Raw genomic sequence first — 21807 nt, forward strand, 5'->3', positions numbered from 1 at the left:
ATCCTGATCTCCCTAGGGTTTCTCATAAACTAACCAAAATCCAAGCTAGTTCCCCCTCAAACCCTATCGTTCATAGGGGCCGACTTGGACACTCTAAAAGCGAAAGCCTTCCTATCTCAGGATCGAGCTCTCTCTCGCTTCTCTGGCCCATCGACCGCAGTCTCAACAATACTCAACTGCATGTCACTTTCTGATCTTACTGGGTCATATGGCCTCCTCGGTGCATGTCACTCCCATGGCCCGCCTGGCCATGAGAGTAATGCAGTGGGCTCTAAAATCGCAGTGGATTCAGTCTTCTCAGCCAATGTCCACCATTGTCCACATCACCAACCAGCTCCGCTTATCGCTGGCTTGGTGGGTAAACCAATCCAATCTGCTTCAAGGCCTTCCATTTCAGGCTCCAGACCCTCAAATAACCTTAACAGATGTGTCCAACCAGATGTACACCCCAGGATCATCTGTATCCTGGAGTGTACATGTTGCAAATCTGCAAACTCAGGGCATTTGGTCTCCAGAGGAAGCCAAACACCAAATAAATTTCCTGGAGCTTCGTGCAATCAGATATGCTCTCAGGGCTTTCCAGGATCACCTTTCCAACCAGGTCATCCTGATTCAAATAGACAACCAGGTGGCCTTGTGGTACATCAACAAGCAAGGGGGAACGGGCTCCTACTTCCTGTCAGGAAGCTGCACAGATATGGGCGGAAGCCCTTTCCCACTCGATGTACCTCAGGGCCACCTACTTGCCGGGAGTGGACAATGTGTTGGCAGACAAGCTGAGTCGCACTTTTCAACCACACGAGTGGTCCCTCAACCCCACTGTAGCGGACTCAATATTCCAACGTTGGGGTTACTCTCACATAGACCTCTTTGCGTCAATTCACTACCGCAAAGTAGGGAACTTCTGCTCTCTCACTCGCAGCCAACACCTTCAGCCAAGAGACGCTTTTTCCCTCTCGTGAGCCAACAGTCTCCTTTATGCGTACCCTCCACTTCCACTCATTTCAAAGACTCTCGTGAAGTTGCAAAGGGACAAGGAACTAATGATTCTCATAGCCCCTCATTGGCCACGCCAGGTCTGGTTTCCAATTCTCCACGACCTATCTGTACACCGGCACATTCCTCTGGGGAAGGACCCGCTTCTGATCACTCAGAACAACTGTTGCCTTCGTTACCCCAACCTCCAGGCCCTCTCCCTGACTGCCTGGATGTTGAAAGGTTAATACTTCAACCTCTTAACCTTTCAGAGCCTGTTTCCCGTGTCCTAGTAGCTTCACGAAAGCCTTCCACAAGGCAGTCTTATCGTTACAAATGGAACAGGTTTGCGATATGGTGTACTTCCATGTCCATCAATACCTTCATTTGTTGCACACTGCAGTTTTTGGATTATCTCTGGCACATATCAGTCAGGTCCCCAAACTTCTTCTATCAGGGTACATGTCAGTGCGGTAGCCTCCTTCCATAAAGGTGTCGGGGATGTACCTATTTCAGTACAACCCCTTTTTGAAGGGTTTGCTCCGCCTTAAACCTCCACTGCGCCCTCTGGCCCCTTCCTGGGACCTCAACTTGGTTCCCTGTACGTACCCGGATCAGTCCAGACTCCTGGGGTTTGGCCCCTCCTCTAGCAGATGGAGACAGAAGTTTACTAACAAACTCCGCCTTAACTGGGCTGGTGCCACCTACAGTCTGGCAGTATTCTTCTGTCTCCAGCAGGTGGAAGACGGGCCAAACCTACAGTCTGAGTAGGCCTAGTATATTTAGTCAGGGTTAGGCAAATTTAAAAATAAATAAATAAATAAATAAGAAAAGTTAAGGTAAAAGAAAATTGAGCAGGGACAGAGACTGACCGCAGTGTGTTCCTGCAGGTCAAGGTCTCCCACCTCCCAGGGGGTTGTGAGGTCCTGAGGGGACCATCCTCCCTGGTTTCAGAGGCGGTGGGTGTTGGGGGTTGAGGACCCGTCATCCAACACAGACCACTACTGGGGGTGACACCAGGGAGCCCGGCTCACTCCTCCTGGTAGGTTCAGGACCTGAGGTGCCAGACAGGTACTTTAAAAAAAAAAAAAAAAAAAAAAAAAATTATTTTTTTTTGTTTTGCGCAGTTTTCACTCCGTGAGCCACGCTGATCGCAAGGGGGGTTCTTTTGGGCCGGATTGCCGCGTTTTCGGGCCGTGGGGTTTATTTTTAGTCTGGGTTATGCCGTGTCGGGCCTGCGGCACGACGTGCGCACGCCTGTCCCGAGAGAGTTTATGCGCCGCATGTGTCTCCGGCGGAGAGGGGGCCTCCGGCTCCAAGGGGGGTCCTGATCCGGGTGCAATCTGTTGTCTGCGCATTGGGGCTGCTACCGGAGGCGATTCCTGCCCCGTTCCCCGACAGCGCAGGAACAGGCGCCATTTTGAATGCCTTAGGGTCAGCGACCCTGTCTCTGGGCGCCATTTTGTCTCCCTCCTCGGCGGTGCCGGCATTACAGAGGGAGGAAGTTCTACCCCCTCGTTTATCACCGCAGCGCGGAGTCCCTGAGGGGGACAGGGCTGTGTTTAGAAACAAACCACAGGCTGACCCGGAGGTAGCAGGAAAGGGGGATGATTCCTCGTCTGATTCTTCTTTCAATTCAGACTTCGTGCTCCTCATGCATAAGGCATTTAGGGCACGCAAAGCAGCTAAGAGACCTATTTCGGGGGATTCACAGCCCGGTCCTTCCAAACGGGCACGGACTCCACAGGAGGCGGATCCCTTCCCGGTCCCACGCCCAAAGCCCTTGCGAGCGCAGGTAGTAGACACAGATTCCTCCTCTTCCGTGTCCGAGGAACCAGAAGAATTAGAGGAGACCCCTCAGCCCCCGAGAGGGGTGGAGGGAGATGTAGGGCGGTAGCAAGCCGGGCTGAAGGGAGCCCATGGGACACAGAAGGGGCTGACTCAAAGGTAGTCAGTCTTTTTCGCAGGGATGAGCTAGGACCGCTTATCCCGGCTATTCTGGGGGAACTAGGGATTCAGCTTCCCCAGGAGGAGTCGTGCCTGGGCTCTACGGACCCGGTGGTTTTGGGGCTCAGGGGCCCTCCTCCCGCTTTCCCTTTTCATTTCTCAGCCACGGACTTACTTTTTAAGGAGTGGGACACTCCAGATTTGGGACTGAAGGTGGCGAAGGCCATGGATAAGCTATATCCTTTACCTAAGGAGGCGTTGGAACTCTTGAGGGTTCCAAAGGTGGATTCTGCCTTGACGGCAGTCACCAAAAAGACCACCATTCCGGTCACCGGGGGCACAGCCCTGAAGGACCTGCAGGATCATAAGCTGGAAGTCCAACTTAAAAAGATCTTTGAAGTATCTGCCTTAGGGATTTGGGCGGCAATATGTAGTAATTTTTCGTTGCGAGCAGGTCTCCGGTGGGTCCAACAGCTTCTGACTGAGTCCTTATCCCAGGAGGAAGCCCTACAGGCTGGTCATTTGGAGGTGGTCATTGCCTACAGTGTGGATACCTTTCATGACTTGCTTCACACATCGGCCAGAACCATGGTGTCAGCGGTCTCCGCTCGGCATCTTTTGTGGCTTTGGAATTGGGCTGCAGACGTTTCGTCAAAAGCGCAACTAGGCTCCTTGCCATTTAAAGGTAAGCTGCTTTTTGGCAAGGAACTGGAGGACCTCGTGCAGTCCTTGGGCGAGAACAAGGGACATCGTCTTCCGGAGGATAAGCCGAAGTCAAGAGGGTCCTTCTCTTCCAGGTCTAGGTTTCGAGGAGGTCGCCGGACTCGGACGTCCAGAGGTTTGGGCTCTTCCTTTCGTCACAATGCCAATAGACAGCAGTCCTACACTCCATCCTTTCGGGGATGGAGGTTTGGTAGATCCGGATCTGGTCAAGGAACACTGAGTGGGAAGGCCTCCCAATGATGGGCTGCCGGCTCATTCCTCGGTCCCTGTAGTGGGCGGCAGACTAAGCATGTTTTATGAGGAATGGGTCAAGATACCGTCTGATCAGTGGGTCCTCACTGTGATAAAACAAGGTTACACGTTAGATTTTGCACGTATGCCCCATCAGCGGTTCATGGTCTCCCCCTGCGCACCAATGCCAAAGCGCGCAGTGGTGCAGGACACTCTGCAGCGGTTGCTCGATCTCGGAGCCATCATTCCAGTCCTGGCGGAAGAGCTGCAAAGGGGTCGATACTCCATTTATTTCGTGGTTCCCAAGAAAGAGGGCACCTTCCGACCCATTCTGGATCTCAAGAGGGTCAACAGGTGCTTACGGATCCCTCGATTTCGGTTGGAAACGCTAAGATCAGTCATTGCGTCGGTACAACAGGGGGAATAGCTGGCATCTCTGGATATCACCGAAGCCTATCTACATATCGGCATCCAACCCGGACCATCAGCGCTTCCTACATTTCTCCATTCTGGGGCGTCACTATCAGTTCCAGGCACTACCATTCGGTCTGACCACGGCTCCCAGAACCTTCACCAAAATCATGGTAGTTGTGGCAGCGCAGCTCCACAGGGAAGCATATCTAGTCCACCCTTATTTGGACGATTAGCTGATTCGGGCAAAGTCGGAATGACAGTGTCAGGAAGCGGTCCGTCGGGTGTTGCAGTTACTACGCAATCTTGGTTGGGTAGTCAACTTATCCAAAGGTCGGCTGACTCCCACACAGTCCTTGGAATTTTTGGGAGCTTTGTTCGACACCCACCGGGGGATGGTCTGCCTCACGGAAGAGCGAGTGCACAAACTTCAAGGTCATGTGTAGACTTTATTAGCAAAGTCTCCACCGATAGTTTGGGATTATTTACAGGTGCTGGGGTCCATGACCTCGACACTGGAATTGGTTCCTTGGTCTTTCGCTCATATGAGGCCTTTGCAATCTGCGTTGCTTTCCCGATGGAACCCAGTTTCAGAACAGTTTCGCATTCCATTGCCGTTGCTGGGATACGCTTGCTCCAGTCTGGCCTGGTGGCTCAACCGGGACAATCTACGGCGCGGTGTCCCCTTGGTTATTCCGGAGTGGATGGTGGTCACCATGGTTGGGGGGGGGCGGTTTGTCAGAGGACCTCGGTGCAGGGCAGGTGGTCACCGGAGGAGGGCACGTTGGTCTATCAACCGTCTAGAGACTCGAGCGGTACGGTTAGCTCTACAGGCTTTCCTTCCAATGATTCGAGACAAGTCGGTATGCATCCTCTCTGACAATGCGACCACAGTGGCTTACATCAACTGACAGGGGGGAACGAGGAGTCGCCCAGTCGCATTTGAAGCCCGATTGTTGATCTCTTGGGTGGAACGGAACTTGTTCAGTATAGCCGCTTCCCACATCGTCCCCTACTGGATTATTCCTTCTCTGAGTTGTCCGTTGTCTGCACCATGCGTTGAATGGGTCAGAGTTTACTTCACATTATGCCCCAGGTCTTCATGTTTCCCCTCTGACTTTAGTCGATAGGAGAAGAGTGTTGGCTTGGAGGATCCCCTGGAAAATTTCAGGGTCCTGAGAGACAGTAAAGGATGATTTGGAGGAAAGTAAATTCCCGCCAGAAGAGGATTCTTATACATCCATGGTTCATCCTTTTCATAAAGAACTGTTCCTTCATATCCCAGGTTTTTAAAACCCTTGAGATTGCAAATGGCACTGTGTTGACCTCTTAATTGCTACAGCAGTGCAAAGGTAGATTATACTCTATTATAAATAGTTTGTCTTGTTTATGTTCCCTGTACGTACCCAGATCAGTCTAGGCTCCTGGGTATTGCCTCCCTTCCAGCAGATGGAGACAGAAATTTTCGTAGGCACCGCCTCTTAATCCAGTGTGCCACCTGCATCTCTTCAGTATTTCTCTGTCTTCAGCAAATGGAGGTGGTGCAAAACTTGTGATTTTGTACCTGTCTTTAAAAAAAAATAAAATAAAATAAAAAATTAGGTTATTTTGGAACGTTTTGAGACTTCATCCCAGGATGTTGGCAGTTCCCAGTAGGGCCATTCCTCCTGGTAGTAGGATAGAATGAACAGGGGCTGCGGACTCTAAATTGCTCTTTCAGTCACGCCGGGAGTGAAAGCTGGTGGTCCAGGTCCCTCCCCTTCAGCAAGGATCATGGGAAGCCTCTGCCACCCTTCTTTCTGGAAAGTAAACTTTTTTTTCTTTTTGCTAGTAAAGATAAAAAGAAAAAAAAAGTGGTGATTCTTTTTCTTTCGTTCTCCCCATTGCCAGGGGCAGACAGAGGCAGGTCGTTCTAGGCGAATCATTCTTGCGGCGTCCAATCCGTCTGTTTTCGGCATGTGCTGGGCCATGCCGTGTGCGAGCCGCTACTCCGCGTGTGGGGAGCACTGTTCGTGGCTCTCCAAGGCTGGCCAATGCTCCTGCTGCCTCTCCGGTGGGGAGAGTACCTCGCAGGAGACTGTGGCAGCATCGTTTAATCAGAACAGGCCTGGGAAGTCACCGGCTGCATTAGAAGAAATGGCTGACCTTTTTCTAGTGTGTAGCAGATGGACTCGGGACCAATGGGTATAGTGTACTCCTGATAGCAGTTTGAGACTGATCAGATTTCAATCTGACGTCAGCCCTAGTACATATACCCCTGCAGGAAGTGCAGTTCTCCAGTATTTTCCATCTCCATAGCAGTTAGGGACTCTTTGCACGCTAGCACAGCGTTAGAGTAATTTTACCAAAGAAAACCAAATTAAGAAGAAAATCTTACCTCTACAGACGAGCCCTGCTCTCCTGTGGTGACACCCGTTGGGTCCCTCCCCCAGTTGAGATTTCCCGATGTGATTTCCGCGATCCCTCAGAGGTAAACCTTGGTCCGGCGGCCGACCCTCAGCGGAGACCTAGCCTCCGACATCGGGTGAGGCTGAGAGGCAGCGGGTGCAACCTCGAGCGCGGCGGTGAAGGTATTTTCCCTCGCCCCCCGCAGCCTGAGACCGCCCGGAACGAAACCAGGAAGCGCAGAGACAAGGTAAGGTAGAAATCTATTTAAAAGTCTCCGGTCTCCGAAGCTCGAGATGCACAGGTCGCCAGCCGGGATCAGTGCCACCGGGTTGATCGGCCCTAGCAGGGCTAGACCCCAGTCAGATCCGAGGGCCCTCCCACGTGGAGACCCTCCGAGGTGGTCGCCATATTGTCCACGTGGTCGCCATCACCATTTTGGCTCTGTCCGCCACCCTGTCCGCCGTTTTGATCCGTGCGCACAGAGACGAGCTGTGCGCATAAATACCTTGTGCGCACAACGTCGCACGCACAAGTACCGGGCACACAAGTGATGCGCTTACTGTGCCGGGCGCATAATTTTGACCTGTGCGCGCACATCTCCCAGCACGCGCGCACCAAACCTAAGCGCGCAACTTCGCACACCGTAGCGCACAACTGTATTGTACGCGCACAAGCCAGTGCACCACCGGAAAATAAAGCTCAGGGCCTTTGCCCAGCATGCCACATTATTTTTATTATTTATTTATTTGTTGATTTTTATATACCGACATTCGTCGGAACATCATGCCGGTTTACATTGTAACAAATTAACAAGAGAGTGAAATACAATAAACAGGGGAAGGGGAAAGGGGAGCAGCAATGAAGGAGGAGAGAGGACAGCAGTAGGAAGGATAGAGAGAGATTTTATAGGAACATTTGAAATATAAATTAACAATATATATACAGATGGGCTGGTAGGTTCCAGACCAAAGAGATAGAAAGGGGGAGGGGGAAGGGAGGGACAGGGAAGGATAAGCTAAGGGTGGAGGAGGGGAACTAATAACACAGTATTTAGTAGTCTTTGCTAGGGGGAAGAAACACTGTATTTTGGAGACTTTGCTTGGGGGGGAAAAAGGGGAGAAAGAGGAGAGGCAGATAGGAGGAGGGGGATGGTGAGAGGGCTGAGGGGTTAGAGTGCAAGCTAAGTTTGGTCAACATCTGGATACGCTAATGTGAAGAGCCAGGTTTCGAGCCCTTTTTTAAATTTAGAAAGGTTAGGTTGTTGGCGGAGGGTCTTGGGCAGGGTGTTCCATAGGGAAGGGCCGGCAATGGAGAAAGCCCTTTCTCTGGTTTAGGTGTGGTGAGCAGTTTTTAGGGAGGGGGGTGTATAGAGTTCCAGCAAGGTTGGATCTGGAGGGGCGGGTTGATCAGAAAAGTGGTGCATTTTCGAGCCAAGTGTGATTTTGATTATACAATAGATTGTGGAGAATGGTGAGTGTTTTGTATTTTATGCGGGAGGCTATAGATAACCAGTGGAGGTCTTTTAGGATAGGGGTAATGTGATCAGATTTACTCGTGTTTGTGAAAATTCTGGCCATGGCATTCTGTAATAGTTGGAGGGGTTTGATAGAGCGAGGGAGGCCCAGAAATAAAGAATTGCAATAGTCCAGTTTAGATAAGATAGTTGCTTGTAGGACTGTGCGAAGGTCTTGGGTATATAGCAGGGGTTTAAGTTTCTTTAGGATGTGCAATTTGAAAAAGCCTGTTTTTATGGTATTGTGGATGTGAGATTTGAAATTTAAATGTTGGTCAAGATAGACACGGAGATCTCTCACATTGCAGCTGAATGCGTCGGGAGGAGGGTTGGTGTTGCTTAAGGCAGGGAGCGAGCGAGCTGAGGGATTTGAGATTGTGAGGAGCTTCGTTTTAGTTACATTTAAAGTGAGATGTAGGATTGAGAGAAAAGTGTTGATTGAAGTAAGGCAGAAATCCCAAAATTGTAATGTTTTGGGGAGGGATTCTTGAAGCGGGATGAGAATTTGAACGTCGTCCCTTGAGTATAGTGTCAGAAAGTGTAAGAAGGAGGCTTTCAGTGTTATGGGCTTTACAAAAACCAAATTGAGCCGGGTGAAGAGTGTTGTGCTCTTCAAGGAATTTGGTGAGCTGGATATTGACTATTTTCTCCATTATTTTTGCTATATATAATGCGGCCTCAGGCTCCACCAGAGGAGCTCAACCTGCCGGGACCCTCTATGCCCAGGGAAGTGATCCCACCGCCCAGAAGCCCCACCTTCAGGGACACTGACATCTCAGATGAGGAGTCAGAACCCCAGGAGGAAGGGAAACTCCCTCCGGGGACAGAACTCCATCGAACCATGAGACGCTTCTTCACCAAGGACGAGCTTCCAGACCTGGTCACGCACAACTTAAAGCTTGCCATCCCGGGCACAAATGCCTCAGGGGAACTAAGACGAACCCACTTTTGGAGGGACTCCATCAGACCTCCCGCCATTTCCCACTATTACAAGCCGTCCAGCAACTAATTGACCTGGAATGGGATGCCCCAGAAACCACGTTCAAAGGGGGCCGGGCTCTGGCAGCCATGTACCTTCTGGACCCAGCCGCCAAAGATCTCCTGGCATGTCCAAAAGTGGATGCCATGGTCTGCACGGTCTCGAAGCGTACTGCTATCCCGGTGGAGGGAGGAACAGCACTCAAGGATGCTCAAGACAGACGTCTGGAATCTATCCTCAAACTGTCCTTTGGCGTCTCCGCTATATCTTTACAGATCGCGGCCTGCTTTGCCGTGGTGACATGCGCCTGCTTAGCACAGACCAGGAACAACACTCCTGGGGAAGCCCTGGAACCAGCTGTATCATTCCTCGCGGATGCCGCTTTGGATCTGGTACGCACAGCAGCTAGAGGAGTTTCATCCGCCGTGGCAGCCAGAAGACAAATCTGGCTCCGAAACTGGTCAGCCGACGCATCCTCCAAAACGAGACTCACAAGGATGCCTTTCAAGGGAACACTCCTGTTCGGAAGCGAACTAGAGAAACTAGCCAACAAATGGGGCGAGTCCCCACTGCCGCAGCTACCGGAGAACAGGAATAGGAGAAACCAGCGATCCTTCCCCCGGACCTCCAGGGGCAGAGGATCACAGTGCTTCAACCCATATAGAAGCTCATATCAAGTGGCCCACCCCGCAGGAAAAGGAGCCAGTCCTTTCGGAACAAGCACAATAAAAGGGGAGCCAACTCGGGCCCAGGCCCCAGCCTACCCATCCAAAGGAAGAAGCCATAGAGGACAGACTGGCCTATTCTACCAAAGATGGGTCGAGATAACTTCGGACAAGTGGGTCCTATCCATCATTCGAGAGGGATATTACCTGGATTTCCACCACCTCCCTCCAGACAAGTTTGTGGAATCTCCCTGCCATGACCCTTCCAAGAGAATGGCAGTGGAAGCTACACTGACCAGATTACTAGCCTTAGAGGCTATAACTCCGGTGCCTCCACAACAAATACATACTGGCCCTTTTTCTATCTATTTTATCGTTCCCAAGAAGGAAGGAACGTTTAGACCTATCCTGGACCTGAAGATTCCCCGCTTCCGCATGGAAACCCTATGCTCGGTAATAAGGGCGATACAATCGGGAGAGTTTTTCACATCCCTGGATCTTTCGGAAGCCTACCTACACATCCCAATCCATCAGGAACATCAGCGCTTCCTACGCTTCAAAATCCTGGACTGTCACTACCAGTTCCAGACACTACCCTTCGGTTTAGCCACAGCACCCCGGACTTTCACCACGATCATAGTGGTGGTGGCGGCGGCAACACTGAGGAAGGAAGGAATCCTCATACACCCTTACCTAGACGATTGGTTGATCAGGGTGAAATCCCCAAAGGAAAGTCACCAAGCAACCAACAGTCAAAACTCTCCTGGAGAGCCTCGGATGGGTGGTCAACACAAACAAGAGTTGTGTGCAGCCCTCACAGTCTCTAGAATACATAGGAGTCCGATTCGACACCAAAGAAAACACGGTCAGCCTGACTCCCACAAAGAGATCAAAGCTGAGGAACCGGTTACAAATCCTCCTGAGCGAATCTCGCCCCACAGCATGGGATTACCTGCAAGCCCTCGGTCTGATGGCATCCACACTGGAAGTAGTGTCATGGGTGTGAGCTCACATGAGACCCCTACAGCGCTCACTCCTATCGCGATGGAATCCACTGTCCCAGAACTATGCCGCACGTCTACCACTCCTGGGCAGAGTTCGGACCCAGCTACAGTGGTGGCTGCAGAGCCAGGGAACAAGTCTATCTTCACCAACCTGGACCCTGCTCACCACAGACGCCAGCTTAAGAGGATGGGGAGCACACTGCAAGGCGCGAGCGGTCAGACTAGCCTGCCTACGGTTCGTTCACAGACTCTGAGACAAAGCGGTCAGAGTAATGTCTGACAACGCCACAACAGTGGCCTACATCAACCGTCAGGGGGGAACCAGAAGCCAACAGGTGTCTCTGGAAATAGACCCCCTAATGTCGTGGGCGGAAGTAAATCTCCAGGAGATCTCGGCCGTCCACATCTCCTGGTGGGCTACCTCAGCAGAGAAAGTCTAGACCCAGGAGAATGGAAGCTGTCGACCGCAGCGTTCCAAATGATAGTGAACGGGTGGGGAACACCGGACATGGACCTTCTGGCAAACCAGTCCAAAGCCCAAGTACCCAGGTACTTCAGCCGCAGGCGGGAACCTCAGTCCCAGGGGATCCATGCCCTGGTACAGACCTGGCCACAGGGGACTCTATTATACGCCTTCCCGCCGTGGCCCCTATTGGGCGCAAGCATTCACAAGATACAGCTACACAGGGGACTAGTACTTCTGGTGGCCCCGGACTGGCCAAGACGACCGTGGTACGCAGACATGAGAAGACTACTGGCAGGGACCCCCCTCCACACAGAAACTAGCTTCAACAAGGGCCGATCCTCCACGAGGCTAGATTCTCTCTTACAGCCTGGCCATTGAGAGGGCTCGCCTGAGAAAGAGTGGATACTCTGGGGCTGAAATCGACACCCTACTCCGAGCACGCAAGTTCTCCACATCTTTAACGTACATTAGGATTTGGAGAGTATTCGAAGCCTGGTGCGAAGACCATGACGACATACCACACTCAGTCAAAATTCCCGCGATCTTGGAATTCCTACAGAACAGGCTACAGAAGGGATTGTCCCTCAACTCCATCAAAGTACAGGTGGCCGCATTGTCATGCTACGGCACCAAGAGCGACAGCATAGCCTCTCACCCGGACGTTTCACGCTTCCTGAAAGGAGTCAAACACATCCGCCCACCCCTAAAGTGGCTGGTACCTCTTTGGAATCTCAACCTGGTCCTGGATTTTCGAGCAGGAGCCTCCTTCAGGCCCCTCCGCGGACTGTCTCTCCGACTATTGACTTTGATGACAGCATTCCTGCTGGCAGTTTGTTCAGCCCGCAGCATCTCAGAACTACAAGCACTGTCCTGCTGCGAGCTGTTCCTCAGGCTCGCCCCGGGAACAATCCAGCTACGCACAGTCCCTTCGTTCCTTCCCAAAGTGGTGTCACACTTCCATCTTAACCAAACCATCTTGCTACCATCGCCAAATGAGTTTAAGAATTCGGAAGAAGCCCGAAGTCTACGCCACCTCAACATCGGCAGACTCCTATCCAGATACCTGTAAATGTCGGAACCCCTACAAAAAACGGACCACCTATTCGTCCTTCACAGCAGGAAGAGTCAAGGGGAAGCGGCCTCGCGGGCAACCATAGCCTGCTGGATCAAGGAAGTCATCAAGGCGGCCTACGTAGAAGCAGGCAAGTTGCCGCCTCTACAAGTCAAGGCCCGTTCTACTAGAGCCCAGGCAGTGTCCTGGGCAGAAACCAGAATGTTGTCACCCGCCGAGATTTGCAGGGCGGCGACATGGTCCTCCATCCACACCTTATCCAGGTTCTACCGCCTGGATGTTCAGGCTCGGGAGGACACTGCATTTGCAAAGGCAGTACTAAGTGGGTCACGGGCAGCCTCCCACCCAGTTCGGGAGTAGCTTTTATATATCCCATTGGTCCTGAGTCTATCTACTACACGCTAGGAAATGGAGAAATTACTTACCTGATAATTTCGTTTTCCTTAGTGTAGACAGATGAACTCAGCATCCCACCCTTGGCTGCCGTTACGCATGGAATTTCGAATGATAACAAGGGTAAGCCATGCTTTCCTTCACTTAGGACACCCACCCTACCAGGTGTCGACGCTTTTCAGTTGAGGGCACTGGCGGTCTCCAGCTATAGCCAATTCAACCAGATCAAGTTAATCAAGTTGTAAAGTTTAACCAAGTTATGAAGTTATTCAAGTTAATCAAATTAGTCAGTCACACATATATCCACAATGCTTTTCGAGGAGGATACTGAAGAGCTGCACTTCCTGCAAAGGTATATGTACTAGGGCTGACGTCAGATTGAAATCTGATCAGTCTCCAATTGCTATCAGGAGTACACTATACCCATTGGTCCTGAGTCCATCTGTCTACACTAAGGAAAACGAAATTATCAGGTAATTTCTCCATTACAAACTTCCTTTTATCCTCTGCTCGTTCCGGTGAATGTAGTAGGGTTGATTTGTTGGATGTTTTGTTGAATATTTTATGCTTCGGTATGGATCAATACTGAGGAGATGCAGGTGGCGAGCTGGATTAAGAGGCAGTGCCTACGAAATTTTCTCTATCTCCATCTGTTGGAAGAGAGGCAAAACCCAGAAGTCTGGACTGATCTCTGGTACTACAGGAACAAAAATTAGCAGGTAAGAACCAATTTTCCTTATTTGGAAGCCCCCTGGTTTGGAGGGAATTTAAAGTTACGAATTTTGTGAGTTAACGTGCTATAATATTAGCAGGCTGAGGTGAACACAGAAGCCTAGAAGGGGTGACATTGGTGAACTTATCTCTGTCTTTATCTGCTGGTTTGTGAACATAACCCATTCGTCTGAACTAGTTTGACTGGGCTCAAGGAAAGGTAAGAACAAATTTCTCCTATTTGCTTTTCTTTAGTGTTCAGTAAGGCCTCTAACTTTGTTCATTACCTGACTGTGCAGATAAGGAACTTTTGCATGGGTGAGAGCAAATTCTACAGTGTTCACAGCCATCATTTCCTGTTCTTCTGCTATTCATCATTGATATTTGTAAAGTTAAGATATGCTTTCTTGAAACACAGGCCTAAAAAGTTGGTGCAAAAGTCTTGTGTCATGAAGATTGTTATAAAGTTTCACTGACACCTACAAAGCAAATTTTCTTGTACTGTCTCTAGGTAGTACTGGCATTTTTGCTGATTATGTTTTGCTAATTTAAGGGGCTGCACCTTTTAACTGTTCTGTTTAACACTTCAGCAGCCAGCGGAGAGCCCATGGATACTTCAGAGGTGGCCCAAGCAGAACTGGGACAGCCCACAACCATCCCCATCGTTCTCACTCAACAGGAACTGGCTGCACTGGTGCAACAGCAGCAGCAGCTCCAAGAGGCACAACAGCAGCAGCTGCAGCTCCAGCTCCAGCAGCAGCAGCAGCAGCAGCAGCAGCAACAGCACCACCACTTGCCAACTGAGGCCTTGGTACCTGCAGACAGCCTCAATGACCCCGCCAGTGAGAGCAACAGCTTGAATGAGCTGGCCAATGCCGTCACCAGTGCCGTGGCACTGCTGCCATCTTTGGCCACAGAGAGTGAGTGTGACCACTTCTTCCTCTACCTCTTTCCTGTCATAGTGGCCTGTACACTTAGTTTTAGAATTCTAGAAGGATAGGGCGGGAAGGGATCTTTCCTAGCATGTAGACAGATGGACTCAGGATCAGTGGGTTTATGCTCCCTTGCCAGCAGATGGAGACGAAGCAAGCTGAAGTCACAGTATACATAACCCTGCAGTGACCCCAGCCTGCCAGTATTCTCCATCTCCAGCAGATGATGGATGTGCATCTCACTATGGAGATTGCTTTGAGCTTTTTGAAAGAAATTTGAAATTCTAAATTCAGGAAAAGAAAGCCCCACTCTCCTGTGGTGATATCTAAAGGTCTCTCCCCCAGTTGAGAATTCCTGAGGTGATTTCTGTGGTCCCTCAGAGGTGTACCTTGGTCCAGTAGCTGGGTTTCCCAGCGTGGCTTAGCTGCTAGTTCAGCTGAAAGGCAGCAGGTGCAGGAGGCAGAGTGCAGCGGTGGTGGCAGATGCCCTCTCCCCCTGCAGCCACAGACTATCTCTGTACTCAGCCGGTAAGCGCCGAGCTCATGTAAGGTTAAAAAAAAAAGTTTTACCTGAATCAGAGGCAGGGGGGTTTCAGGACTTCCTCCGGTCTCCGTTCTCAGCCGACATTTGTTCCCACTCCCATTGGGATTGGGGAACTGGGCAACCTGGCAGGTTGAGTGGCCCCAGGTGGGCTAGGCCCCACACTTAGGCTTTTTTCTTGCACGCTGCATGGTAGGCCACAGTGGCCGTTTTCATGTGCTCTTGTGTGTATTCTGCCCTCTGTAGGCCGTCAGTGTGCTCCCTCTCGGGGCTACTGGTCTGCCACCTGACTGGTGGGAGGGGTTTCACGCTCAGGTTGTGCATTTGCTTTGATGCTCTTCTAGGCACTTATTTTTTGGGCGCATTTCATTTTTGAGTGCGAGCCGTTCTGACGCATGTTTACCGTAGCAATTGCGCCGGTAAGCAAGAAGCCTAAGTGTCTTCCTATTCGTGTTGCCTGTCATATTAGGACTTCTCAATCTGACCTGGCTTCTAACCTGTATCAGCGCTGCTGAGACGTTCAGGGAGAGTTATCTTCCTCGGATTTTGCTAAGCCTGGCTCTTCCCAGTCTGATGATGGGTTGGTCACAGCCTTGACTGGGGGGATGCCAGATCTTGGTTCTCCCTTGACTGGTTCCTCCGCTGGCAAGGACAGTTCTGTAGGACCAGCTACAGTTCCTTCTGGGCTTGGTCTGGACCTGGCTGCTTTTTCTTGGGAGGAATTTTTTAAAGGCTTACAAGCCTTTCTTCAGGCACAGTCCTCTGCTTCCCCCATTGGACCCTCAGCCGGTGGCTCCTCCCTCTTCCAGTCCTATGCTTAAGCACCGGGGCTTGCCTCAGCTCCCTGCAGGTGTTCTTGACAGGAATCCAGATGGCACTGATGATGTTGATCTGCATTCCCTGGAAGATGGGGAAATTCCTCCAGGGCTGGAGCCGCATCGAACCATGTTGTGGTTCTTTGATGGAGATGAACTGCTGGCCCTGATTTCCCAGACCTTGAAACAGCTGGGTGTGCCTGGTTTGGATACTATGTCAGAGCCGAGGAAGAATCCCATTTTGGTTTCCTTACATAAAGCCTTTTGTTTTTTTCTTGGTGATAGATGCCATCCAGGAATTGATTAATCTGGAATGGGATTACCCAGAGGCAAATTTTAAAGGGAGTCGGACATTGGAAGGCCTTTACCCCCTGGATCCAGCTGTGTGAGAGAGCGTTTGCATTTTCCTAAAGTGGATGCTCTGGTATGTGCCATGTCTAAGTGGACAACTGTCCCCGTAGAGGGAGGAGTGGCCTTGAAGGATGTACATGATAGAAGGATTGAGGCTATTCTTAAGCAAGCCTTTGAGGCAGAGGCAATGCATTTACAGAGTGCCTCCTGTTGCTCTCTAGTGGCGAGATCTTGTCTGCTTCTCTCTCAGGAGGTTGAGTCTGGAGGGAATTCAAGTGCAGTTATGTAGCCGCCTGCTGCCTTTTTAGCAGACGCAGGCTGTTATTTGGCTGGACCTCAGCCAGAGGAGTGCCTTCAGTGATAGTGGCCAGGTGTCAACTCTGGTTGTGAAATTGGTCAGCTGACGCAGCTTCCTAAGCCAGTCTTACCAAGATGCTCTTTAAAGGCTTGCTCTTGTTTGGGAGTGAGTTGGAGAAACTGGCCAGTAAGCGGGGCAAGTCTCTGGTGCCTCGGTTGCCAGAGAATAAGAAACAGTTACAGCGCCCGTTTGGTATGAGGGGTCATTTCTGGGGTTCCAAGTATTCACTTAGGACAGGCAGGATGGTAGCCCTCACATGTGGATGACATCATCCAATGGAGCCCGGCACGGAAAATTTTTGTTAAGGTTTCTAGAAACTTTGACTGGCAGACCTAGCATGCCTAGCCTGCTGCTATCGGCGCGAGGTCCCCCTTCAGTCTCTTCTTTTCCACGGTGCAGTAGCCTCATGGTGGAGCTCCAACTCCTTGAAATTGTGTTTAACTTTTTCGGGTGTTTTCTGCGTTGTGTCCCCCTTTGCGTTTGTTTCCTTCATTCGGTAAGTACCCTTGTTTCCCCCTTTTTTCTCGTTCTTCGTGGTCAATTCCTAACTTCTGCACCATAGCGCCCATCGGTTATTGACCACACATTGGCCCCTTTTTTCGATGGCGTCAGGTTTTCGACAGTGCCCCCAGTGCCCACGGACTGTGTCCATCATGGATCCACATGAGTTTTATTTCCTCTGTCTGGGGGCCTCGCACAACATCCAAGGGTGTCGTTTGTGTGACCAATTGACCCCCAAAGGGCATTGAGCGCGCCTGGACAAAATGGAGAAGCTCTTCGGGTCTCCATAAGACTCTTCTTCAGCTTCGATGTCCTCGACGTCGAAGGACCATGGGGAGCCATCTCCATCTCTTTGCCTGGCGGGCCCACTATTCAGTACCCCTAAGGATTGGGGAGAGGGAGATTGATCCTCGGTGGTCTCTTCCCTCCCGCTAACCTCTGGGTCCTCGGCACCAGGGAAGGACCGGACCGAGCGCCGGAAATCCAGGAAGCATCGACACTGGTCACAGTCTCATTATAGTTCCATTTCCGGAGCGGCATTGGCGGCTGCTGAGCTGCCATTGTAGCGGCACCAGCCACTGGAGGCCCCATCCTCCGGTGTACCCGGTAGCCCTATGCCTTCCCCACTGGCTACAGTGCAGGGTGCCATGCCACCTTGTCAACCTTCTGAGGATGTGCTGGCGACTCCTTGTCCCCCTCCTTCAGTCCTGACCACCTAGGACTTTCAGGAGGAGCTGGACCGCAGGGTACAGTTGGTGGTGCTCAGAGGGCTATGGAGCGCTGAGCTGCCGGCGCCACCGGCCCCCGTACTGGTGCCTGAGCCTCCGCCATAGATGCTCGCACCCCTGCTGGAATGTCTTGGCATCCTTGGTGCCCAACCGACACAACTGGTGCCGAGAGGCCTTTGATATCTCCTCGGCCACTGATGCCCTCCATGGGAGCGAACCTGATTCCCGGGTCCTCCAAGGAGGATGAGGCCTCAGGGACTGGGCACCCTTGCCCGCGGTTCCTTGGGCCGCCGCCAGTTCGCCCCTGCATACCGCAGCCGATGCCCCCCTCGATACTAGGGGCTCCATCAATGCCGTTGGTGCCCCACAGCCTCTGATGCCCTTGGGGCCCATGTCTGCTGCCCCTCAGGCCCAGGCCCCAGCGAGGAGGAGGGTCCTTATGACCCATGGGGCGATGACTCTTCTGACTCATTCTCTGAGTTCTCAGAAGACCCCCTCTCGGAGCTTTCCCCACCGGAGGAACAGGGTTGATCTCCGCCCGAAGACCTGTCGTTTGCCAGCTTTGTACAGGCAATGACAGAGGTCATCCCCTTCCAGCTCCTGTCTGAGGAGGATACACGCCACAAGATGCTGGATGTCCTCCAGTTCATCGATGCTCCCAAGGAAATTATGGCGGAGCTGGTCCATGACATCTTTAAGGAGCTCCTCCGTACGTGGGAACACCCGGTGTCTGTGCCCCCAGTTAACAGGAAGGCCGATGCTACCTATCTGGTGCAACAGGCCATGGGCTTTGAATGGTGGCACCTCCCCCACCAGTCGGCGGTTGTGGAGTCCGCACTCAAGAAAGCTAGGCGCTTCTGGACACGCGCTCTGCTCCTCCAGGGCGCGAACACAGGGAGCTCGATGGCACAGGAAGGAAAATGTTTCAAGGGGCCATATTGGTGGCCCGCATTGCGGCCTACCAGCTGTACATGACCAAATACAACCGCAATCTGTGGAAACAGGTCCAAGACTTTGCGGAGGGCCTTCCCCAGCAACAGCAGGAATCTATTGCAGTCATTGCCATGCTGGGCCTTGAGGCAGGTAGACACGAGGAGAGGTCTACCTACAACGTGTTCGAAACCGCAGCCCTCCTGGTGGCCAGGGGCATCAGCGCCAGATGGTTGGCTTGGCTCCGAGCCTCAGGACTCCAGACAGAGGTTCAAGATAGGCTTGCGGATCTCCCCTGTACAGGCGAGAACCTGTTTGGGGATAAGGTGAAAGAGGTCATGGCACAGCTGAAAGATCAGCATGATACTTTTCAGCAACTCTCCACCAGCCCCTCCGAAGGCCCTTCCTCTGCCAGGAAATCCTCCAACCCGGGCTTTCGCAAGCCTTTTTACCAGCCGAGGAAATACTAACCTCCAGCTGCCCATGCCCGCCCACCTCAGACCAGTCCCAGAGGTCGTGGCCAACAGCAGCAGACTCTGAGAACCCAAACAGCCCCCCAGCAGGCCCCCTTCTACAGGCTTTTGACTGGCAGCGAGGGGGCACAAGCCAAATGCCAGTTCCCCTAGTGGTCAATCCCCCAGTCGGCAGTCTTCTTTGCTTTGCCCGCCGTTGGGAAGCAGTCACTTCAGACCGTTGGGTCCTCTCCATTGTCCGCCAGGGATACCGCCTGAACTTCAGCAGGCTCCCAGAGACTGCTCCCCCCATGTCCATCGTGGGGTTCGCCCGCCCATCAGGTCGTCCTTCAATCAGAATTGTCCACCCTTCTAGCAGCGAGCACAGTAGAATCGGTCCCCTGCGGGCAGTGGGGCCATGGCTTCTGCTCGAGGTACTTCCTCATTCTGAAGAGGAACAGCGGCTTGCATCCCCATTCTCGACCTCAGGGCGTTAACAAGTTTCTCGTAAGAGAAAAATTCAAAATGGTCTCACTGGGCACGCTGATCCCGCTCTAAAGAAGGAGGAGACTGACTTTGCTCCCTCGACTTAAAGGAGGCTTACGCCCACATTGCAATTGTCCGCAACCACAGGAATTACCTCCGCTTCCTGGTGGGGACGGCACATTTTCAGTACAAAGTGCTGCCCTTTGGGCTGGCATCAGCCCCACACGTCTTCACCAAATGCTTGGCGGTGGTGGCTGCCTACCTCAGGCATCGCTCGGTCCATGACTTTCCATACCTGGACGATTGGCTAATCCAGAGCGAATCCTGCTCCGGGGCCTTGAACGCACTGGCCCTGACGGTTCAGACCTTGCAGATGTTAGGATTTGTCATCAACTTCCCCAAGTCGCATCTCTGTCCATCTCCATGGCTAGACTTCATAGGCGCCAGGTTGGACATGGCGTAAGCAAAGGCTTTCCTGCCCAAGAACCGGGTGGTCGCCCTCTCCTCACTGGCCGCCCTCGTTTGCAACAGCAGGAGGGTGCTGGCCAGTCTACTGCTCCGCCTGCTGGACCACATGGCAGCCTCCATCCATGAGACCCCCTTGGCCTGCCTCCGCATGAGGAACCCTCAGTGGGTCTTGCAGTCCCAGTGGCGGCAGGCATCCCAGGACCTGAAAACTACGGTCCGGACCCTCTCTGCCTCTCTCTCTCTGCTCTGGTGGGAAGCCCTCCCCAATTTGGAAACCGGACTCCCGTAGCCCGCACCGCCCTAGATGACCCTCAACACGGATGCCTCACCTCAGGGGTGGGGGGCCCACACGGACGGCCTGCATACTCGGGGCCTCTGGACTGTGGCCTCGCTGCCAGAAAAACTTCCTGGAGCTTTGGGCGATCCCGTATGCCTTGTGGGCCTTCCAGGACAGGCTGTCCTCCAAGGTCATCCTTATCAGAATGGACAACCAGGTGGCAATGTGGTACATCAACAAGCAGAGTGGCACGGGCTTGTTCCTCCTCTGCCAGTAGGCAATCCAGGTCTGGGATTGGGCCCTTTCCAGAGGGATGTATCTACGGGCCACGTACTGCCGGGTCACCTAAACACCCTGGCGGACCGCCTCAGCCGGTCCTTCCAGCCACACGAGAGGTCTCTGAAACCTGCGGTGGCAGATGACTCGTTCCGTTGCTGGGGCACGCCAAACATGGACTTGTTCGCCTCTCCCCCCCCCCCCCCCCCCCCAATCACAAGATTCTGCTCCCTGATTCCGGGGAAGGGCCATTTGGCCTGCGACGCCTTCTCTCTTCACTGGGGGCAGGGTCTCCTGTACGCGTTCCCCCCCCTATCCCACTCCTCTTGAGAAATCTGACAAAACTGCAAAAGGACAGGAGGGGGACCACGATCCAGGTGGATCCCTCTTCTCCAGGACCTGTCTGTGAGCGCACCTGTCCTGCTGGGGACAGCTCCCGACCTCATATCGCAGAACCAAAGCACCCTGCGCCACCCGAACCTCTGGGCCCTGGCCCTCACGGCGTGGATGTTGAGCGCATGATCCTCCAGCCTTTGCAGCTCTCAAATGGTGTCTCCAGGATCTTGATTGAGTCCCGGAAACCTTCCACCCGGAGGTCTTACAGCTCAAAGTGGAAGCATTTTTCCATATGGTGCAGTGGTCACGGACTGACCCGTTCTCCTTTCCAGTCCCCCGCCTGCTGGATTACCTCTGGCATCTGTCCAAGTCTGGCCTTCAAACCAGCTCGGACCACATACACCTCAGTGCCGGTGCATCCATTTCGATCCAGTCTCTTGTTGGCGCTTCATGAGGGGCCTCGTTCAGCTGAAGCTCCTGCTTCAACCCCTAGCTACCCCGTGGGATCTCAACATTGTCCTGGCAAGGTTAATGCGGCATCAGTTCAAGCCTCTCAAGTCCTGTGACCTGAAGTTCCTTACCTGGAAAGTTATGTTCCTGGTGGCGATCATTTCCGCTCGCAGGGTCAGTGAGATCCAAGCCCTGGTCACGTATGCTCCCTAAACAAAGTTCTTCCATGATCGTGTGGTGCTACGTACACATCCAAAATTTCTGCCTAAGGTGGTGACTGCTTTCCACATCAACCAGTCCATCATCCTTCCCATGGCCTCATTCCCTCCTGGGGGAACCTGCTTTCCACACCATGGACTCCTAGCGAGAGTTCGCTTTCTATTTGGATCGGGCAGCAGTCCATAGGCAGGAAGTGATACGCAAAGGGG

General features: G+C 52.5%; 1 protein-coding gene across 1 annotated transcript in view; it reads left to right on the plus strand.

Moving 5' to 3' along the window:
* The window catches only part of HCFC1 (host cell factor C1), a 465140-nt gene that overhangs the window by 328350 nt on the left and 114983 nt on the right, over nucleotides 1–21807 (plus strand). Inside the window, exon 21 of the mRNA XM_029609928.1 lies at nucleotides 14069–14398. Coding sequence (XP_029465788.1) covers nucleotides 14069–14398 — 330 coding nt within the window. The remainder of the gene's footprint in view (nucleotides 1–14068; nucleotides 14399–21807) is intronic.

This window comes from Rhinatrema bivittatum, chromosome 1, assembly GCF_901001135.1.
Source record: "Rhinatrema bivittatum chromosome 1, aRhiBiv1.1, whole genome shotgun sequence".
Classification (NCBI taxonomy): Eukaryota; Metazoa; Chordata; class Amphibia; order Gymnophiona; family Rhinatrematidae; genus Rhinatrema; species Rhinatrema bivittatum.